This window comes from Callospermophilus lateralis, chromosome 2 (genome assembly GCF_048772815.1).
Source record: "Callospermophilus lateralis isolate mCalLat2 chromosome 2, mCalLat2.hap1, whole genome shotgun sequence".
NCBI lineage: Eukaryota > Metazoa > Chordata > Mammalia > Rodentia > Sciuridae > Callospermophilus > Callospermophilus lateralis.
In genome coordinates, this window is record NC_135306.1 from 167,154,739 (window position 1) to 167,172,725 (window position 17,987).

At 38.4% G+C, this 17,987-nt stretch overlaps 1 protein-coding gene across 4 annotated transcripts in view; it reads left to right on the forward strand.

The window, feature by feature from the left end:
- Window positions 1-9,824, forward strand: part of LOC143391538 (L-lactate dehydrogenase C chain) — a 38,455-nt gene extending 28,631 nt beyond the window's left edge. The window contains exon 7 of one of the 4 annotated variants that reach the window (XM_076844253.2): window positions 9,650-9,824. In XM_076844253.2, coding sequence (XP_076700368.2) covers window positions 9,650-9,778 — 129 coding nt within the window. In that variant the 3' untranslated portion in view covers window positions 9,779-9,824. Of the gene's footprint in view, window positions 1-1,143; window positions 1,189-4,884; window positions 5,405-9,649 lie in introns of those variants that run through there. The other 3 variants (XM_076844255.2, XM_076844251.2, XM_076844254.2) reach the window with 3 other exon arrangements.
- Window positions 9,825-17,987: the final 8,163 nt, after the last annotated feature.

Sequence of the window (17,987 nt, forward strand, 5' to 3'; positions counted from 1 at the left end):
TAATGAGCCAGAATTTATTTGGAAGGCTAGACTTAATATTCCAAGCAGGAGGAAAACTTACACAGAAGATCTGAGGTAGATATAAGTAGAAGGAACTTGAGGGTTTGAAAAGAAGTTCAGTTACAGAAGTGTGGGGAGCAAGGGGAAAAGTATGTGGTGAGGCTGGAGAAACCATCAGGGTCAGGCTACCAAAAGCCTTATATAAAGAGTTTGAGGGGCTGGAGTTGTGGCTTCATGGTAGAGTGCTCGCCTAGCACATGTGAGGCCCTGGGTTTGATCCTCAGCACCACATATAAATAAATAAATAAAAGGAATTGTGTCAACTACAACTAAAAAAAAAAAAGTTTTGAGTCTTCACTTTAAGAGCAATGCAGTGCAAGGGCCTAGGTGCTCTGATGGAGAGAACAGATTTAAAGAAGATAAGAATAGATATTGGGAAACTTGTTAAAGAGGCTATGCTGTATTCTAGAATAGATAGAATGGAAGTAGTAGAGATGAAGAGAAGTGGGCAAATTTGAGATGTGAAATTCATAAGACTTGGTAATAGAGAAAGGTCATTCTTAGGTTTGTGTTTTACACAATGAGCATTGATATTGCTCACCAAGAAGGGAGTATTCAGAGGACTAGGCTTGAAGATTGTGTTTGCAGTTTAGACAAGTTGAATTTGAGGAGCCTTTAATATCATGTTATTAGACTCTTTTGGTTAAAAAAGCAGCTCAAAGTAGCACAAATGAAAAAGAAAATATGTTGGGTCATGTAGCTGAAATGCTAAGGAGGCCCGATTCAGGTGCTCAAAAACTGTGTTACAGAGCTGTCTTTTCTTTCCATTTTCTTGACTCATCCTTTAACTTTATTGGCTTCAGTCTTATGTGGCTTTTTCCATGATAAAACAAAAATAGCTCCCAGTAACTGTGGCTTTAGAGCCTGTAATCTAGTCCTCTTTTTGCCTATATTAATTTCCAGATAATTGGACTTTCTGAATTATATACCCACTCATGGGATACCTGTCAGGAGGAAGGCAGTTCCCAAAAGGAAAAGAGAGTTTTGGTCAATGAAAAAAGAGGAAGAAGGTGTTAGATGAAGATATAGATATCCCTTATATATGGTAACTGAAGCTGTGAATTTTATTTTTCTTTGAGACAGGGGTCTTGCTATGTTGCCCTACTGGTCTTGAATTCCTAATCCTCCTGCCTTAGGCTCCTGAGTACCTGAGATGGGTGCACCATCATGCCCTGCTTGATGCTGACAATTTGAATGACATATATAAAGTAAGAAGAAAGAGACTGAGTCTTGAGAAATTCCAGTATTAACAGCTGAGTTTGTAGTGTGAGACTACAGAAATGTCTAAGAAGTGGTAAACAGAAAATTAAACCAAGAGAACATAGAATCAAGGTAACCAAGGGAAAAGAGCATACTCTAAGATGGAAAGATTATTCTTCTGTTGTTGAAAGTCTTAGCAGGAGCTGTTTCATGAAGTAGTACTTGGGATGAAGGCCTGATTGGAGGACACCAGGGTTTATTCAGTCTTGGCATTGTTGACATTTGGGCCAGATAATTTTTCATTCTGGGAGTCTGTTCTGTGCAATGTGAGATGTTAGCAGCAACCCATTTATTTATGTTCCCATTTGTTTATTCATTTTCTTTTTCACAATCCATCATGGCAGGAATCTTCTCCCCATTTTGATGCCAGTAGCATACCTCCTTTACTAGTTGTGAAAATCAAAACTGTCTCCAGGGGTTGCAGGGATAGCTTAGTGGTAGAACACATGCTTAGTATGTGTGAGGTCCTGAGTTCCATACCCAGCACCAAAACAAAAAACAAACAACTTCAGATATTATTAAATGTCCCCTGATCAGCAAAAATCACTGCTAGTTGAGAGCCATGGGAGCTGTTTTGAGGTGTTTGGCAATGAAGGTAAGGAGAGAGAAAGAGCAGTAATTAGAGGAGAAATTAAGGGTAAAAGAATTTTGTTTTGGCACTGGGAACTGATCCTAGGGGTACTGTGTTACATCCCCAGTTCTTTTATCTATCTATAATCTATTTATTTATTGGTACTAGGGATTGAACCCAGGGGTGCTTAACCAGTTTCTTTCTTTTTTTGGATACTAGGAATTGAACTCAGGGGCACTCGACTCCTGAGCCACATCCTCAGCCTTATTTTGTATTTTATTTAGAGTCGGGGTCTCACTGAGTTGCTCAGCACCTTGCTTTTTTTTTTTTTTCCTGAGGCTGGCTTTGAACTCACGATCCTCCTGCCTCAGCCTCCTGAGCTGCTAGGATTACAGACATGTGCTACCATACCCGGATCCTTTTTTATATTAGAGACAGGGTCTCGTTGAGTTGCTTGGGGCCTCACTAAATTGCTGAGGCTGGCTTTGAACTTGTGATCCTCCTGTCTCAGAAAAGGAGCCACAGGGATTACAGGTGGAGTTGGTTTGTTTTTAAAGATAAGGTGCTGATGATAAAGATCAGGTAAAGACCAAAGGAGAGGTCAAAGATAGAAGTAGTAAGCAGAGGGGTCTGGGGTGACCAGAGGATTGGTGAGGGTTTTAGCCCTAGAAGGGAAGAGGGAAGCTAGCTGTTGTAATAGGAGGTAGCAAGGAGAGGATAGGTCTGATGCATGTACATTTGTAAGTTTGTTGTTGGAAGCATTTAATGATTTCTACCTCTTTAGTGAAAGGAGACAAAAATTCTGATAAGGAAAGGCTCAACGAAGTCAGAGTTGAGAATATCTGAAATAATCTTAGGGAATAATAGGAAATACAGTTTGATTTTTAAAAAGTCATGGGCAATACATGACTATAATTCCAGCTACTTGGGAGGCTGATTCTCTTGGGCCCAGGAGTTGGAAAACCAGCCTATGTAACATAGTAAGACCCCAACTCAAAAATAAACAAATACCTGTTTTCAAAAACCACAGAATTACTATCAGGGTAGTTTATATATACATAATATATTTTATTTGAGACAGGGTCTAAGTTGCTTAGGTAGGGCCTCACTAAATTACTGAAATTGGCTTTGAACTCGTGATCCTCCTGTCTCAGCCTCCTGAGTTGCTGCAGTTACTGGTGTGCACCAGGAATATGCTTATTTGAGGTTGGTAAGCATTAATTTGTAATATTAAATTTGTAATGTAAATTAAAGATCATCTTTTATAGTTATTTCCAGTGACTGGAATGCACAAATGGAGAAAGCAGATAGCTAAATTCATCTAGGTTTGAGTTTGAAAGGAATGGGAGAGACAGATACACAGACCTAGGGGGAGAGGAAGATGGGTGGGAGAGATGGAGAGAGAGATGGAGGGGGGAGGAGGGTTTGACCTTCTTCTGAAGGATCACAGACAAATTCAGGACCTTTGTCCTTGAATATGATCTGTATACACATGAATACATTATAAAAAGCAGGGGCCTTTGACCCTAATGGCACCCAAACTCTGGGAGCTCATATGAAAGCTCCAAAAGTCACAGGAGTCAACAGAATGATCAAGGGAAGGAAAGGCAAGTGTGACTATGACCGGAACCTGGCTGAATGGAATGTGGGCTGGCAGTCTGGCAGGACAGTAGCCTTCCATAGCTAGGCACAGACAAGAGTAGGGGGAAATGTGAGAGGGCCTGGTGGCCAGGGGCCCTCAGGGATGACAGTTGGCTGATCTGATGGAGCTCATGAGGTTGGGTGTAAAGAGGCTACCAAAATGAGGGAGCATTAGAGAAGGTAGCCAGAGTTCCTCTGTAGGGAGAAGCTACCAGAACAAAACAGGAACAAGGGGTACACCATGTGCTCCTGAGAAAGACCTCAGAAAGGGTAGCATGGATGAATAGTGCCCATGGACTCTAAGCTAGATTAGGCAGCTAGGAGGCACTGCTTCAGAGGCAATGGACCTGTCCTTTCCCTTGATGGAGTTCCTAACAGCTGTTCATTGTTAGACCTAGTGGAAGAATAAGGCTTTCCCATCATCTTCCATAAACACAGCTCCAGCTCCGAGAGAAGGAGAGGTGACGGTTGGGGGCAGAGAGATGTGAGAGGATCTAGTCTACTGGGTCTTCTTACCTTCCAGGGGTATGTTTGGTGGGTAATATAAAGGTGACAGAGGCTAGTTTGAATGCCAGGTACATGTGTGGGTTGCCTAGCTGCTTCAGTAGCTTTGGCTTTGGTTGCAGGAGTAGAAGGAACATTGCAGCCACTGACTAGAGGTGCCATGGACCCAGGATAGAGCAGTGGTGTGAGACTGCATCTATTTCATGGCCCTATCCATCATGGGAGGTTCTAAGTAGGCATGGGAAGAGATGGTGGTTAACAGTGCAGAAGGGCAGGAATATATTCATTATAGTTGTCAGGGTGGCAACAGGTCTGCTAGTCCTATAAAATTACCTGTAGGCTCCATCAAGGGCTTCACCTATGGAGGCTTGAGATGCCACCTATATCATTTGTTGTCCAAACTTACTGGTGTCCTTTCCTGAAAAGATAAAAGCAGAGCCTTCCCAGTCACTTTCTGCTTCAGTCTTCTCATTCCCCCCGACCCCCCATTTTGTGCCTAGCTTTGGAAGGCCCCTGTCTTACCAGAATGTTAGCTCATATCCTGTGTACCAACATAGGCTGCTCATTCATTAAATAAAATGACCTCATGAAGGACAGCACAGCATCTTTCCCTTTGGACATAAAGATGACCTAGTATAGGATAAAGAAAATTGTTCCTTTCTTGATCCTTTTAAAGGATTCTGCCTCATGTCATTAAAGTTCCATATGGTCAAAGGATGTAAGAGTGAACTTGGTTTTGTTGATAGTCACTGCTGTCCTTTGAGTAATTCTTGTTGAGTGTCATAATCTCTTATAAAGTTGCTTTCCTATATTAGGTTAGTAATCAATAATCTAACCTTGTCTTTCAGGGCTTATATGGAATAAAGGAAGAAATCTTTCTCAGTATCCCTTGTATCTTGGGGCGGAATGGCATCTCAGATATTGTGAAGGTTAAGTTGAATTCTCAAGAGGAGACCCTTCTCAAGAAGAGTGCAAATACACTTTGGAATATTCAAAAGGATCTGGAATTTTAAAGCCTTTTAATGTTCCATTGTTTTATAAAACAGAAAATAGAAGATTGTATATTTTACATTTTGAGAGTGTTCTTATCTGATCTGTAAAGAAATTAAAAAAATGGAGACCTATCATTTAATTCAATTGTCTCAATATTAGAAAGAAGAAATAGTGAAGAGATTTTTCCTCTTTATGAATCCCTTATGGCTGTATTCTAATGAGACCCAGTCTTTACAGGTGTAAGTTACACTTTTGAAAAATGTCATATATGTAAGAGTTGCCTTTAACTTTAGTAGAAGATATATAACAACTCTTTTCACAAAACAGAAGTATTTTTTCTATTACTGAAATTTCATCCTGTGCTTTCTTCTGTTTTGGTACCAGCACATTCACTTATAGTGCTTCATTAACTCATTAATCTATTTATGATATTTATTAAGTATGAATTTTTAAGACTATATTTATCAGAAAAAAATAGAAATATAATTTTATGATGTAAAAAATTTAAGTGAGATGATACATTCAACTCTGCAAATATTATACCAATTTATATAAATTCAAATAGTTGATTTTGTGTCTCTTGAAATATCACATGTGTAGCTTAGACTATCTTCTGGGTCATTTGTTCAGCAAACTACTACTGTGTTTGCTATATTGTGGTTAGGTGGTTATGATCTCTGCTCCCAAGTGTCCACAGTATTTAGGGTATATCAACTAATTGATTATTGACTAGTGGTACATAACAGTCAATTAGTAGGTTCTTTTGATGGTCAAGGTAGGAGTGCATGTGCTTTTCCTGATATATATATATTATACATACAGTATATTTTAAACATACACACACATACTCTGTATACATACATATATAAATATATTTGTGAAATATTTCCTTGATTCCCCAAAGAATTTAGTGCAGCTGTAGGAAATATACAATGAAATAAGAACTAAGAAATCAAGACCAAGTGTTTAATTTTTCATTGTAGTGACCAGAATACCTGATACAAACAATCTAAGTTGTTCAGGAGGAAAGATTTATTTTGGATTATGGTTTGAAAGATTTCTGTCCACAGTCAGCCAGCTCCATTGCTTTGGGCATGAGGTGAGGCAGGGCATCATGATGGAAGGGCATGGTGAAGGGAAGCTCCTCAGTTTATGGCAACCAGAAAGCATGAAGAAAGAGGGGCAGTCAGGGACAAGATATGGTCTCCAAGGACACCCCCTCAGTAACCTACTTGCTCCAACCATGTCCCATCTGCTTATAGCTTCCCCTATCTCGCCTGTAGTACATTCAACTATGGGTGGATTAATCACTTCCCCAAAGCTCCACCTCTGAACATGGCTGTATCTGGGACCAGACCTTCAACACATGAGACTTTGGGGGTGTCAGATCCTAACAATAACACCAAGGTAACTGAAAAGTGATTAGGACAGGAGCAGTAGAAAAAAATAGAAGGCAAATATATAGAACCTGAGGACTTGGGTGATTCTGAAGAGAATACCCATTTGGCCAGGGATTTATGGTTCATCTTCATGGTCTGTTATTTCTGCTACCTTCAGTCTAAGTCATCTGTTATTGAATATGGTTAGTTTCTCATTATTGTGTCTTTTTTCCTTTTTTTTAGTTCTTTCTTTGAATGCATAAAGTATGGTTACAATTTAGTTTGAATTGGGGGTAAGGAGGAATCCTTTGTGGGTTTTGCCTTTTTAAAAAGCCTGTTGTGGGCTGGGGATGTGGCTCAAGCGGTAGTGCGCTTGCCTGGCATGCGTGTGGCCCGGGTTCGATCCTCAGCACCACATACAAACAGAGATGTTGTGTCTGCCGAAAACTAAAAAAAAATAAATGTTAAAAAAAATTCTCTCTCTCTCACTCTCTCTTTAAAAAAAAAGTCTCTGTTGTACCTTAATTAAAACATCATTTTGGGAAATTCTTGTGGAAATTGAAAGACTGAGAAAAAAAATCTATATAATCTACAGGGAATATTCTAGGAAGTAAAACTGCTCTACATCATGTATTCTTGATTGGACAATATTGTCCAAGGGGATGATAATCCTTGGCGGGTGGGGGATAAATAAAAATCTAAAGGTTTGACTTGCTCTAAAAGAATATTTTTAAAAAATTAGTATCAATTTTTAAAATTTGTTCTTATTAGTTATACATGACAATAGAATGCATTTTGACAATCATTCATAAATAACTTCTTATTCTTCTGGTTGTACATGATGTAGAGTTACACAGGTCATGTACCATATATGGACATAGGGTAATAATGTCTCATTCATTCTACTTTCATTCCTACCCCCATCCCCCTACCTCTCTCTTCACTCCCCTCTGTCTAACCCAAAGTATTTATTCCCTCATACCCCCCATATTGTGAATTTGCACACACAGAGAAAACAGTTGGCCTTTGATTCTTTGGGATTGGCTTATTTCACTTAGCAAGATATTCTCCAGTTCCATCCATTTACTGGCAAATACCATAATTTCATTCTTCTTTAAGGCTGAGTAATATTCCATTGTATATACAGACTACAGTTTCTTTATTTAGTTCATCTGTTGAAGGGCATCTAGGTTGATTCCATAGTTTAGCTGTTGTGAATTGAGCTGCTATAAACATTGATGTGGCTACATCACTGTAGCATGCTGATTTTAGGTCCTTTGGGTATAATCCTAGGAGTGGGATAACAGGCTCAAGTGGTGGTTCCATTTCAAGTTTTCTGAGGAATCACCGTAATGCTTTCCATAGTGGTTGCAGCAATTTGCAGTCCCACCTGTAATGTATAAGCACGTCCTTTTCCCCACCGTTTATTAATATTGCTTGTATTCTTGATAATTGCCATTCTGACTAGAATGAGATGGAATTTCAGTGTAGTTTTGATTTGCATTTCTCTAATTGCTAGAAATGTTGAAAATTTTTCATATATTTGTTGACCGCTTTGTATTTCTTCATCTGTGAAGTACCTGTTCAGTTCCTTTGTCCATTTATCGATTTTTTTTTTTTTTGGGTGCTAAGTTTTATGAGTTTTTTGTAAATTCTGGAGATTAGTGCTCTGAGGTGCATGTGGTAAAAATTTTCTCCCATTCTGTAGGCTCTCTCTTCATGCTCTTGATTGTTTCCTTTGCTGTGAAGAAGCTTTTTTGTTTGAGTCTATGCCATTTATTGATTCTTGATTTTACTTCTTGCACTTTAGGAAGTACCTGACAGAATTTTATTCCTTAATATTTGATTTCATCATGAGGCAGGAGAGAAGAATGATTAGGGGGAAAATTTCTAAAATGCTTTCTTAAATGATTGAGAAACATTGGTACATTTCATGAAAGAAGTTTTTAGATGTTTATTATGTACTGTGATTCACAAATGAATTAGAAAACAATTAGGTAAGACATGACAAAAAAGTAGAGACACCTACTAATTAGAACAAACAAACAAAAATCATTTATTTATTTATTTTTTGGGTAGTGCTGGTGATTGAACCCAGGGCCTTATGCATTCGAGGCAAGCACTTTACCAACTGAGCTATATCCCCAGCCCCCCCAAAAATTTTTAAAAAGTAGAAACTTTGGTTTATTACAGACAAGGGACTCGAGTGACATTTTGGATTTTCCATTTAACTACTTCATAAAATAATGAGTTACATTTTTCCTTCCACATATAGAAATGGCTGTCAGCACTGCATTGATAAGAATTTCATGTCTTCTTCAAGCCTGAAGTAGTTAAAAAAATAGCCATGAGTTTCCTTTTACCTGTAGTGTTGGTGAAAAATTCCCAAAGGAGAGTTAAAGCTTGTACTGGATACATCACGACAAGGCTTGGTTAAGTTAAAATTGGGAGCTCCAGTGAATGAGTTCTGGGCAAGGAGTGCTTCTGCAGCCCCCACACACCTTTCAGGTCACTGTACCTGCTGCACCTTGAGTGCAGCCTTGGAACATTTCTGATGTCTGCCAAACTCTGAAAACTCAGCACACCCGTTGCAGGGGCAAGGCAGCTGAAGCCCAGGCTGAGGTGTGGTGCCCCAGAGCCGCCTCCCGGCCTGGCACCTGTGCCAGGTGTGCTGGATAACCATGTGGCCCTGTGAGGCGTGCCCTAGCTGCTCAGTGGGAGTAGCAGTGAGGACAAGCCTCAAAAGATCAGCTGGTTTAGTTCCTTGAGCTTCCATGAGTTTTCCAGCTGTTTCCCCCCATTCTCTTCTTCCACTAATTGACCAGGCTGCTTTGAGCTTGGCTGTGAGAGTCCTGCAGACCAGCCAGAGAGTAGCAACTTTGGGCCATTTTTCTCTTTTGGTCTGTTTTTTCTACTGCCTGGGGCTGCTTGCCATTCACCTCTGGGAATGTGGAGGGAAGTATCATGTATGTGTGTGTACAAGCTTGAGTTTGGGTCTTGGAGCTAAAAGATGAGGGGAGGAAAATGGAGCAGGGGAGATGAAGGAACAGGGTCAGGGGTGGGGGGCAACTATAGTCTCATTTTGGTGGAGTGGTCCTTTTCCTTTTCTCCCTCTCAACTGTACTCACCTTCCTCCTCATTCCCCCTCCACAGTGGAGCCCAGGAGTTTTCCATAGACTCCCTCTCAGTACAGACCAATTCCAAATTTGGAAATGACTGTGCAGTTTTCCTTCACTGTTAGATTTCCAAAATGGTGACCATCAAGAGGGAACTTCTTAAGAATTTCACTTCAGAGGAGGCCATTTATCCAGTAAGATCTCCATTAAAGGAATTGGATTGGTTGGTGTGGCCAGTGCTATCAACCTCTTAATTAAAGGTAAGTTGTTGCTCTGTGCCATAGGGCTGTTTTCCTCAGCTGGTGGTAAGACTACCACATATAATTTTGCTGTGTCCAGTTCAGGGGGTGAGTGGGGTCCCATACAACCCCTGCTAGGTCAGCCTATAAGCAAGTGCACTTTTCTAATTGTGCCAACCAGAGTGTGCTATTTTCTAGATTTTATGGTGGTATCATGTGTTAGAGGCATTTCTGATATTATGTTGACTTCACTTTCATTGGTGTGATGACGATATGAAGTATCTTTTTGGTTGATTAGGAAACAGTTCACTCATTTAAAAAACTGGAGAAAAAGTGGCAAAAGGGAGTGCACAATATGTTGGTGGTGGATGTCCAACTGGACAATCAAACACAAATATCTTTTTCCTTTAAATCTCTCGTTTTCATTTTCTAGTCTCTATTTCCCTTCCTTCTTTAGTATCAGGTAGTTGATATTTTCCCAGTTTAATGCCTAGACACAGGACTAAAAAGAACCTAATGATACTACCTGATCTTAATCCACAAAGTTTTAGTAAATCATAAGAATCATACTTGGCTTTTATCCATAGACTATAACATTTCTTTAAGCTATCTTTCTTTATTCTATAGACTTTAATACTGACATTATTAATTGGATTTCAAGGATTGATCCAGGGTTTCACATCTAGATGTTATTAAGTGTCCTTATGGCACTAAGAATAGCAGCTGGCAACTGCTTCCCTGCACATCAAATAAATTCCCCAAGACTCATTTTGTTTTAGTAACTATAATGCCCTTATCAGCAGTGTCCTCATTGCTAAGAAGATAAATACATTAAAAAGCAGTATATTAGCTGGGCAAGGTGGTGCCAAGCCCAGTGGCTCAGGAGGCTGAGGCAGGAGGATTGCAAGTTCAGAGCCAGCCTCAGCAACTTAGCGAGGCCCTAAGCAACTCAATGATATCCTGTCTCTAAATAAAATACAAGAAGGGCTGGGGATGTGGTTAAAAGAAAAGCAATTTGGGGGCTGGAGATGTGGCTCAAGTGGTAGTGCGCTCGCCTGGCATGCGTGCGGCCCGGGTTCGACCCTCAGCACCACATACAAACAAAGATGATGTGTCCGCCGAAAACTAAAAAATAAATATTAAAATTCTCTCTCTCTCTCTCTCTCTCTCTCTCCCCTCTAAAAAAAAAAAGAAAAGCAATTTGTTGGATAACATCAATAATAACAATATGCTTTATGTTATTCAATTCAGCAAAAAGGCACAGAATATATCAATTTGCATAAATACGTAGGTATATAGATTATATAAAAGCTTGAAGTAAAAGAATCTTTTACTATATATACTTTTTTTTTTTTTTTTTGGTACTGGGAATTGAACTCAGGTGCACTCAACCACTAAGCCACATCCCCAGACCTATTTTGTATTTTATTTAGAGAGAAGGTCTCACTAAGTTGCTTAGTGCCTAACTTTTGCAGAGGCTGGCTTTGAATTCACTATACTCTGGCCTCAGCCTCCTGAGCCGCTGGGATTACAGGCATGCACCACCACACCTGGCTTACTATATATACACTTTGAAGGGCCCATGTATGCGTGTGGGGATGGGAGACTGAATCCTCTGCCAAAAAAAAAAAAAAAGATACTAACACAAGCTCCTAGAACTTGCATTCTCTTACCTTGCAAATTGTAGCATTTGTTTATCTCAGAAAACGTGGTTTGTTGCCCTTTACAAAGCCCCAGATTAAAGCTCACTGTACTACCCTCCTGCCCCATCCTTGCCCCAGGAGGTGATACGATAAAAGCTCCTTGCTGATGAAGAAGGAATTGTCAATAGGAATTGTTTAGTAATCAATCATCAGGAATTTATGATACACACCTAGAAGGGAAACAGTATTGTCTCTGGAAATTATTACTGAATTATATCTTAATACATACACTCATTACTATGAAATTTGTTTCATTTAATGATGAATCCTGTATCCATAGAGTGCCTAGTATAATAGAACACAGTTGAACCAAAGAATCGCTAAAAGCCAAATGCACATTAAAAGGAAAAGAGCACTGGATTATGAATATAAAGATCAACCATTTTACTTGCTTTTATTTTTTTAAAATACCTTTGTTTTTTTAGTTTTTTTATGTGGTGCTGGAAATCAAACCCAGTGCCTTACACATACTTGGCAAGCGCTCTACCACTGAGCCACAACCCCAGCCCAACTACCTTCATTTTTATAAAGAGGGTAGAGAGATTGAGTTAGAATACATCTTTTATAGTCTTTATTTTTTAATTGTAGTTGTTAATGGACCTTTATTTTATTTATTTTTATGTGGTGCTGAGGATCTAACCCAGTGCCTCACACGTATGCAAGGCAAGCACAATACCCCTCAGCTACATCCTCAGCCCCTAGTCTTTATTTTTTAGAACAGTTTTAGATTTACAAAAGATAGGACATGTCTTGGTATGGTGCATTTATTACAATTAAAAAAACAATATTAATATATTATCTTTAAAATCCAGACTTTATTCACGCTTCCTTAGTTTTTAACCTAATGTCCTTCTAAAATTGTTGTTCATAACAATCTAGAATTCCACATTATATTTAGTTACCATGTCTTCTTGGACTTCTCTGGATTGTGTCAGTTTGAGAGTCTTTTCTTGTTTTGGATTACTTTGACCATTTTGAGCACTAGCCAGGTTATTTTATAGTATGACCCTCTATTGGAATTTGTCTTTTGCTTTTCTCATGGGTAGACTGTAGTTTGGGGGAAGAGGAGGCAAAGTGTTTCGTATGTGATATGATATTTTCATATTGTTTCTGGAGTATCTATTGTCAACACAATTCATCAGTATTGATGCTGACCTTACTGTAATCAGCTGGCTGATGGTGTTTCTTAGGCTTCTCTGTTATGAAGTTACTTTTTCCCCTTTCTGTTTTGAACTCTTTAGAAGGGAAGTCCCTCTGTGCAGCCCACTTTTTCTTTTTCCATTTTTGGTACCGGGAAATACACTCAGGGCCATTTAACCACTGAGCCACATCCCCAGCCCCTTTTGTATTTTATTTAGATACAAGGTCTCACTGAGGTGCCTAGTGCCTCACTTTTGCTGAGATTGACTTTGAACTTGCAATCCTCCTGCCTCAGCCTTCTGGCTGCTGGGATTACAGGTGTGCATCACTAAGCCCTGCAGCTCACTTTTAAGGGATGGGGAGTTAATGCTTTCTTTCCTAGAGAGTGGAGCATCTATCCTTCAGAAGTATTGAATTATTATAATTCTTCTCCATGAGAGACTTGTCTCTTCTCCTCAATTTGATCACATTAATATTATGAACTCATGGATCTTATTATCCTTTGGCTGATAATCTTTTTTTTTTTTTTTCTCAAATTATTCTAGCTTTGGGGTTTGGGAGCACTCTCAGCCCCTGTTTCCTTTGACTTCATTATCATAAGGTTTTTTTTTTTTTTGTTTTGTTTTTTAAAAAGCATTTCTTTACTTTCCAACAATTCAAGATGTTCTTCATTTTGCAAGTTTTCAGCTCCAGTCTGGAGGAACCCTAGTTTCTTAAGAGAGTGATATTAGAAACCATGATCTGGGGCTAGGTATGCTCATTGCTACTGGGGGCAAGACACATTTTAAAAACTATAATTCAAAGATAATTTTATCAATACCGTATCATTCTGCTTAACACTACTCCAATATCTGAATAATTCAGAATCCAGAAAGAATTGGCATCTCATTTAAACAACAACCTGTTCTTTGTGACATAGCTCAGGCTAATCAGTTACAGTCTAGTTTAAAATTTAAAGTGATTGACTTTGCACTTGAATAAAGTAAAAAGTTAGAATAAAATAAAACATTTGAGCAATGTAAGGTGTATAAATGCTTAAATTATAGATGATCATTTCTAAGTTCTGTACCAGCATAAAGGCATTGCTTCCCGTGGGCCCCCAGGACAAATTTACTATGAAGTAAAAGAATATATAATTAAAACTTTTCCCCCCAGAAGTTACTACATTCACAGGATTTAAAAATAAAATTATGTTGGGTGCAGTGGTACACACCTGCAATCCCAGAGGCTCAGGAGGCTGAGGCAGGAGGATTGTGAGTTTAAAGGCAGCCTTAGCAACTTAGTGAGATCCTGTCTCTGAATAAAATTTATAAAAAAGGGCTGGGAATGTGACTCAGTGGTTAAATGCCTCTGGATTCAATACCTGGTTAAAAAAATTAAAAACTAATATGCGAAAGTTGTATTCTCATACAGTTTCCATCCAAACTTTTCCCTAACATCTGTTATTGGCAAACTTTTTTTTTTTTCCTTCCTTAGTACTGATTGAACCCGAGGTTTCACACATGCTAGGCAAGTGCTCTATAGATGAGCTACATCCAAACCCTTTTTTATTTTGAGACAGTCTTTGCTAAATTACCCAGGTTAGTCTTGAACTTGAGATCCTCCTGCCTTCTCCTCCTGAGTAGCTGCTGGGATTATAGGCACAAACCACCACACCTGGCTTAGGCAACCATTTAGTTTCTTGTGTGTACTCTGGCATTGCTTTTGCAAATACAAATATTTTTATCTCCTTTCTTATAAATGAAATAGAATGCTAGAAATATATAATTTTCTGCAGGCAATATTATCTGATTATAGATGTTTAAAATTTTAGAGTTGGAAGGATTTATATTTATTTTGTTCTAATTATACATGACAGTAGAATGCATTTTGATACACTGTACACGAATGGAGCACAACTACTTCTGGCTGAACATGGTGCAGAGGAAAACCGATAGTGTAATCATACATGTATAAATAATAATAATGTCCATCTGGTTTCATTGTCCCATCCCCACACCCTCTCTCCTCTCCTCACTCCCCTCTGCACAATCCAAAGTTCCCCCCAGCTCCATTATGGATTAGCATTTGCTTCTCAGAGAAAACAGTAAGCCTTTTGTTTTTTGGGTTTGGCTTATTTCACTTAGCATCATATTCTCCAGCTCTATCCATTTACCTGAAAATGCCATAATTTCATTCTTCTTTAAGGCTGAATATATTCCATGTGTATATATACCCACATTTTTTTTATCCATTGGTTGAAGGGCATCTAGGTTGTTTCCATAGTTTCACTATTGTGAATTGAGCTGGAGCCTTATATTTTAATCCACTTATTTGGAAAACTTTTATTGGGCTCCTATATGCCAGGTAGTTGCTAAGCATCAGATGAATGGAGATGAGTAAGACATGATTGAACCAAGGGTCTTCTGCATGCTAGGAAGGTGCTTTAATCCTGAACTATACCCCCAGCCCATAAATGAGACTTCTATTCTCAAAGAGCTGTTTGGTGAGACATTCTTTGGATATAGTCCCTGCTTTATTATTGTGCAATCTTAGCTTAAACTGAAGGTAGTGAATGTGTTTACTACTTTATGAGATAGGTTTCTTAAAGTTTCTGATTTGTTTTCCTAATCATGAGCTGGAATTTTCCTCTTTGTAACTTTCATCCTTTCTTATTTTGACTTCTATATTATGAGGAAATATTAAGGAAATCTATTGTGTCTTCTCTAATAATTCACAATCTAAACATAGATTACCAGTTATATACTCTTCCCTCCCACTTTTTAAAAATATTTTTTTAGACATTGATGGACCTTTATTTTATTCATTTATTTATATGCGGTGCTGAAAATCGAACGCAGGGCCTCACACATGCTAGGCAAGTGATCTTACCACTGAGCCACAACTCCAGCCCCTTCCCTCCCACTTTTGACTAATGACTTTAAGGATTTAAATAAGCACTTACCTTTGTGAAGGTTGATGAAGGCAAACTGAAGGGTGAGACAATGGATCTTCAAATGGCAGCCCTTTTATAAAAATTCCAAATATCATCTCCAGCCAAGGATAATGTCATAATTCAATTCTATAGAAATCCTAATACTGTAAACAAATATCTAAGAAAATCAACTTTTATTTCTTTTTATGAAGACTTCTTTAGTTTTTGTAGATAGTTGGTTGCTTCCTAATCTGTACTCATAACATGTTCACATTTCATTAGGTTGTACTTTGCTTACAAGGTTTCCTATAGCAACAGGCTGAGCTCCTTGTGAGTAGTGGTAATAGTAGTTATCACAGCAGTCAGCATTATTAGATTGCCTATTGTGTGCCAAACACTGACCTAAGCACTTTACATGTATTTTTAAATCCAAACAACTGTTTTACAGATAATGCGTTTGTGACTGAGGGTTAAATGAAAGTGTTGGAGTAGGGATCAGAACCTGTTGTTTGACTTCAAAATCTAAGTACTTAACTACGGTACTTTATTCATTTGGCACGGTTTTCCAAACCTATAATCACAGCAACTGGCTGAGGCAGGAGGATTCTAAGTTTGAGGTCAGCCTGGGCATTTTCCAAGAGCCTGTCTCAAAACTGAGTACCTGATTTCAATAACTTGCCATTTCAGTGTTTCACAATTTTACAGGGGGCTGGGGTTGTGGTTCAGTGGTAAAGCAATTGCCTAGCACATGTGAGGCCCTGGGTTTGATTCTCAGCACCACATATTATAAATAAGTAAAAAATAAAGGTACTGTGTCCAACTACAACTAAATAATACATTAAAAAAAAAAAAACAATTTTACAAAGTATTTTGTTGCTCCAAAATCAAATTTAGAGAACAAAAATTATTTGAAGTCAGTTTATCCTTGCCTCTTTTGCCCTTAAAGCCTGCATTCCTTTCTAGGTAATGGCTTAAAATTTTTATTTTATGGTTTATAGTTTCTTGATACTATATGCATTTCCTCTATCTTTTTTAATTTTTTAGTTTTCGAAGTACTGTGGTTTGAACCAGGGTCACTCTACCACTGAGCTACATCTCTATAGTCATTTTATTTTTATTTTTTTTATTTTTTTTGAGACAGGGTCTTGCTAGGTTGCTGAGGCTGGTTTTGAACTTGTATTCCTTCTGCCTCAGTCTCCTGAATAGCTGGGATTACAGGCATGTGCCACCACACCTGGCTTAAGTCTTTAGGTTCTTTCATGAATGTTTTGTAGTTTTCAGTGTATAAATCTTTCACTTCTTTTGTTATATTCTTCAATATTTTATTCTTGTGTATGCTATCATGAATAAAATTGTTCTCTTAATTTCATTTTTGAATTATGCATGCATTGCAAGTGTATAGAGGTGTTGATTTTTCTATCTTGATCTTGTGTCTTGTCATTGTGCTGAACACATTAGTTGTAATTTTTATTTATATCCTTAGGATTTTTCATGTACAATATCATATCTGTGAATAAAGCCCTATTTTTTCTTTATAATTTAGATGCATAATTGCTGTGGCCAGAATTTCCAGTACCATCTTTCGGAGGTGGTGAATTGGAATCCTTGTCTTCTTCCCAATTTGAAGAGGGAAAGCATTTTGTTTTTCACCATTAAGTATTATATAAGATTTTCATAAGATTTCTTTATAATGTTACATTCCTGTCTGAGCCACATCCCCAGTCCTTTTTTATATTTTATCAGAGACAGGTTCTAGCTGAGTTGCTTAGGGCCTTGCTAAGTTGCTGAGGCTGGCTTTGAACTAAAGATCTTCCTGCCTCAGCCTGGAGTCCCTGGGATTAACTGGCATCCAGTGATCATATTTTTTTTTTTTTTTTACTTATTTTGGTATTGTGGGACTGAACCAAGGGCCTCACGCATGCTGAGCAACCTACCACTGCACTACTACATCCTTATCCTTCCTTTTAATTTTTATTTATTATTTTGTGGTACTGGGGATTGAACCCAGGATTTTGCATATGCTAAAAAAGTACTGTGCTACATCCCCAGTCCTTTTTGAAAAAGGGTCTTGATAAGTTGCCCAGGCTGGCTTCAAACTTACAATCTTCCTTCCTCATCTTTCTGCATAGCTGGGATTATAGGCATGTGCCACTAGGCCAGGCTTATTTTTTGTACTTTATTTGTATATTATACCCATTGATTTTTGGATGATATCCCAATCTGGGAATCCCATTTAGTCCCTTTTACTGTTGCTGGATTTATTTTTCAAGCATTTTGTTGAGGATGCTCACATCTATATTCTTCACATTTATATTCTTAAAATGTCCTTTCTACCTTCATAGAATGAGTGGTAACCTATTCCCACCTTCTTTTTCCTGGAAGAGTTCATAAAAAACTGTTATTGAGGGGCTGGGGTTGTGACTCAGCGGTAGAGTGCTCGTCTCACTTGTGCGAGGTCCTGGGTTTG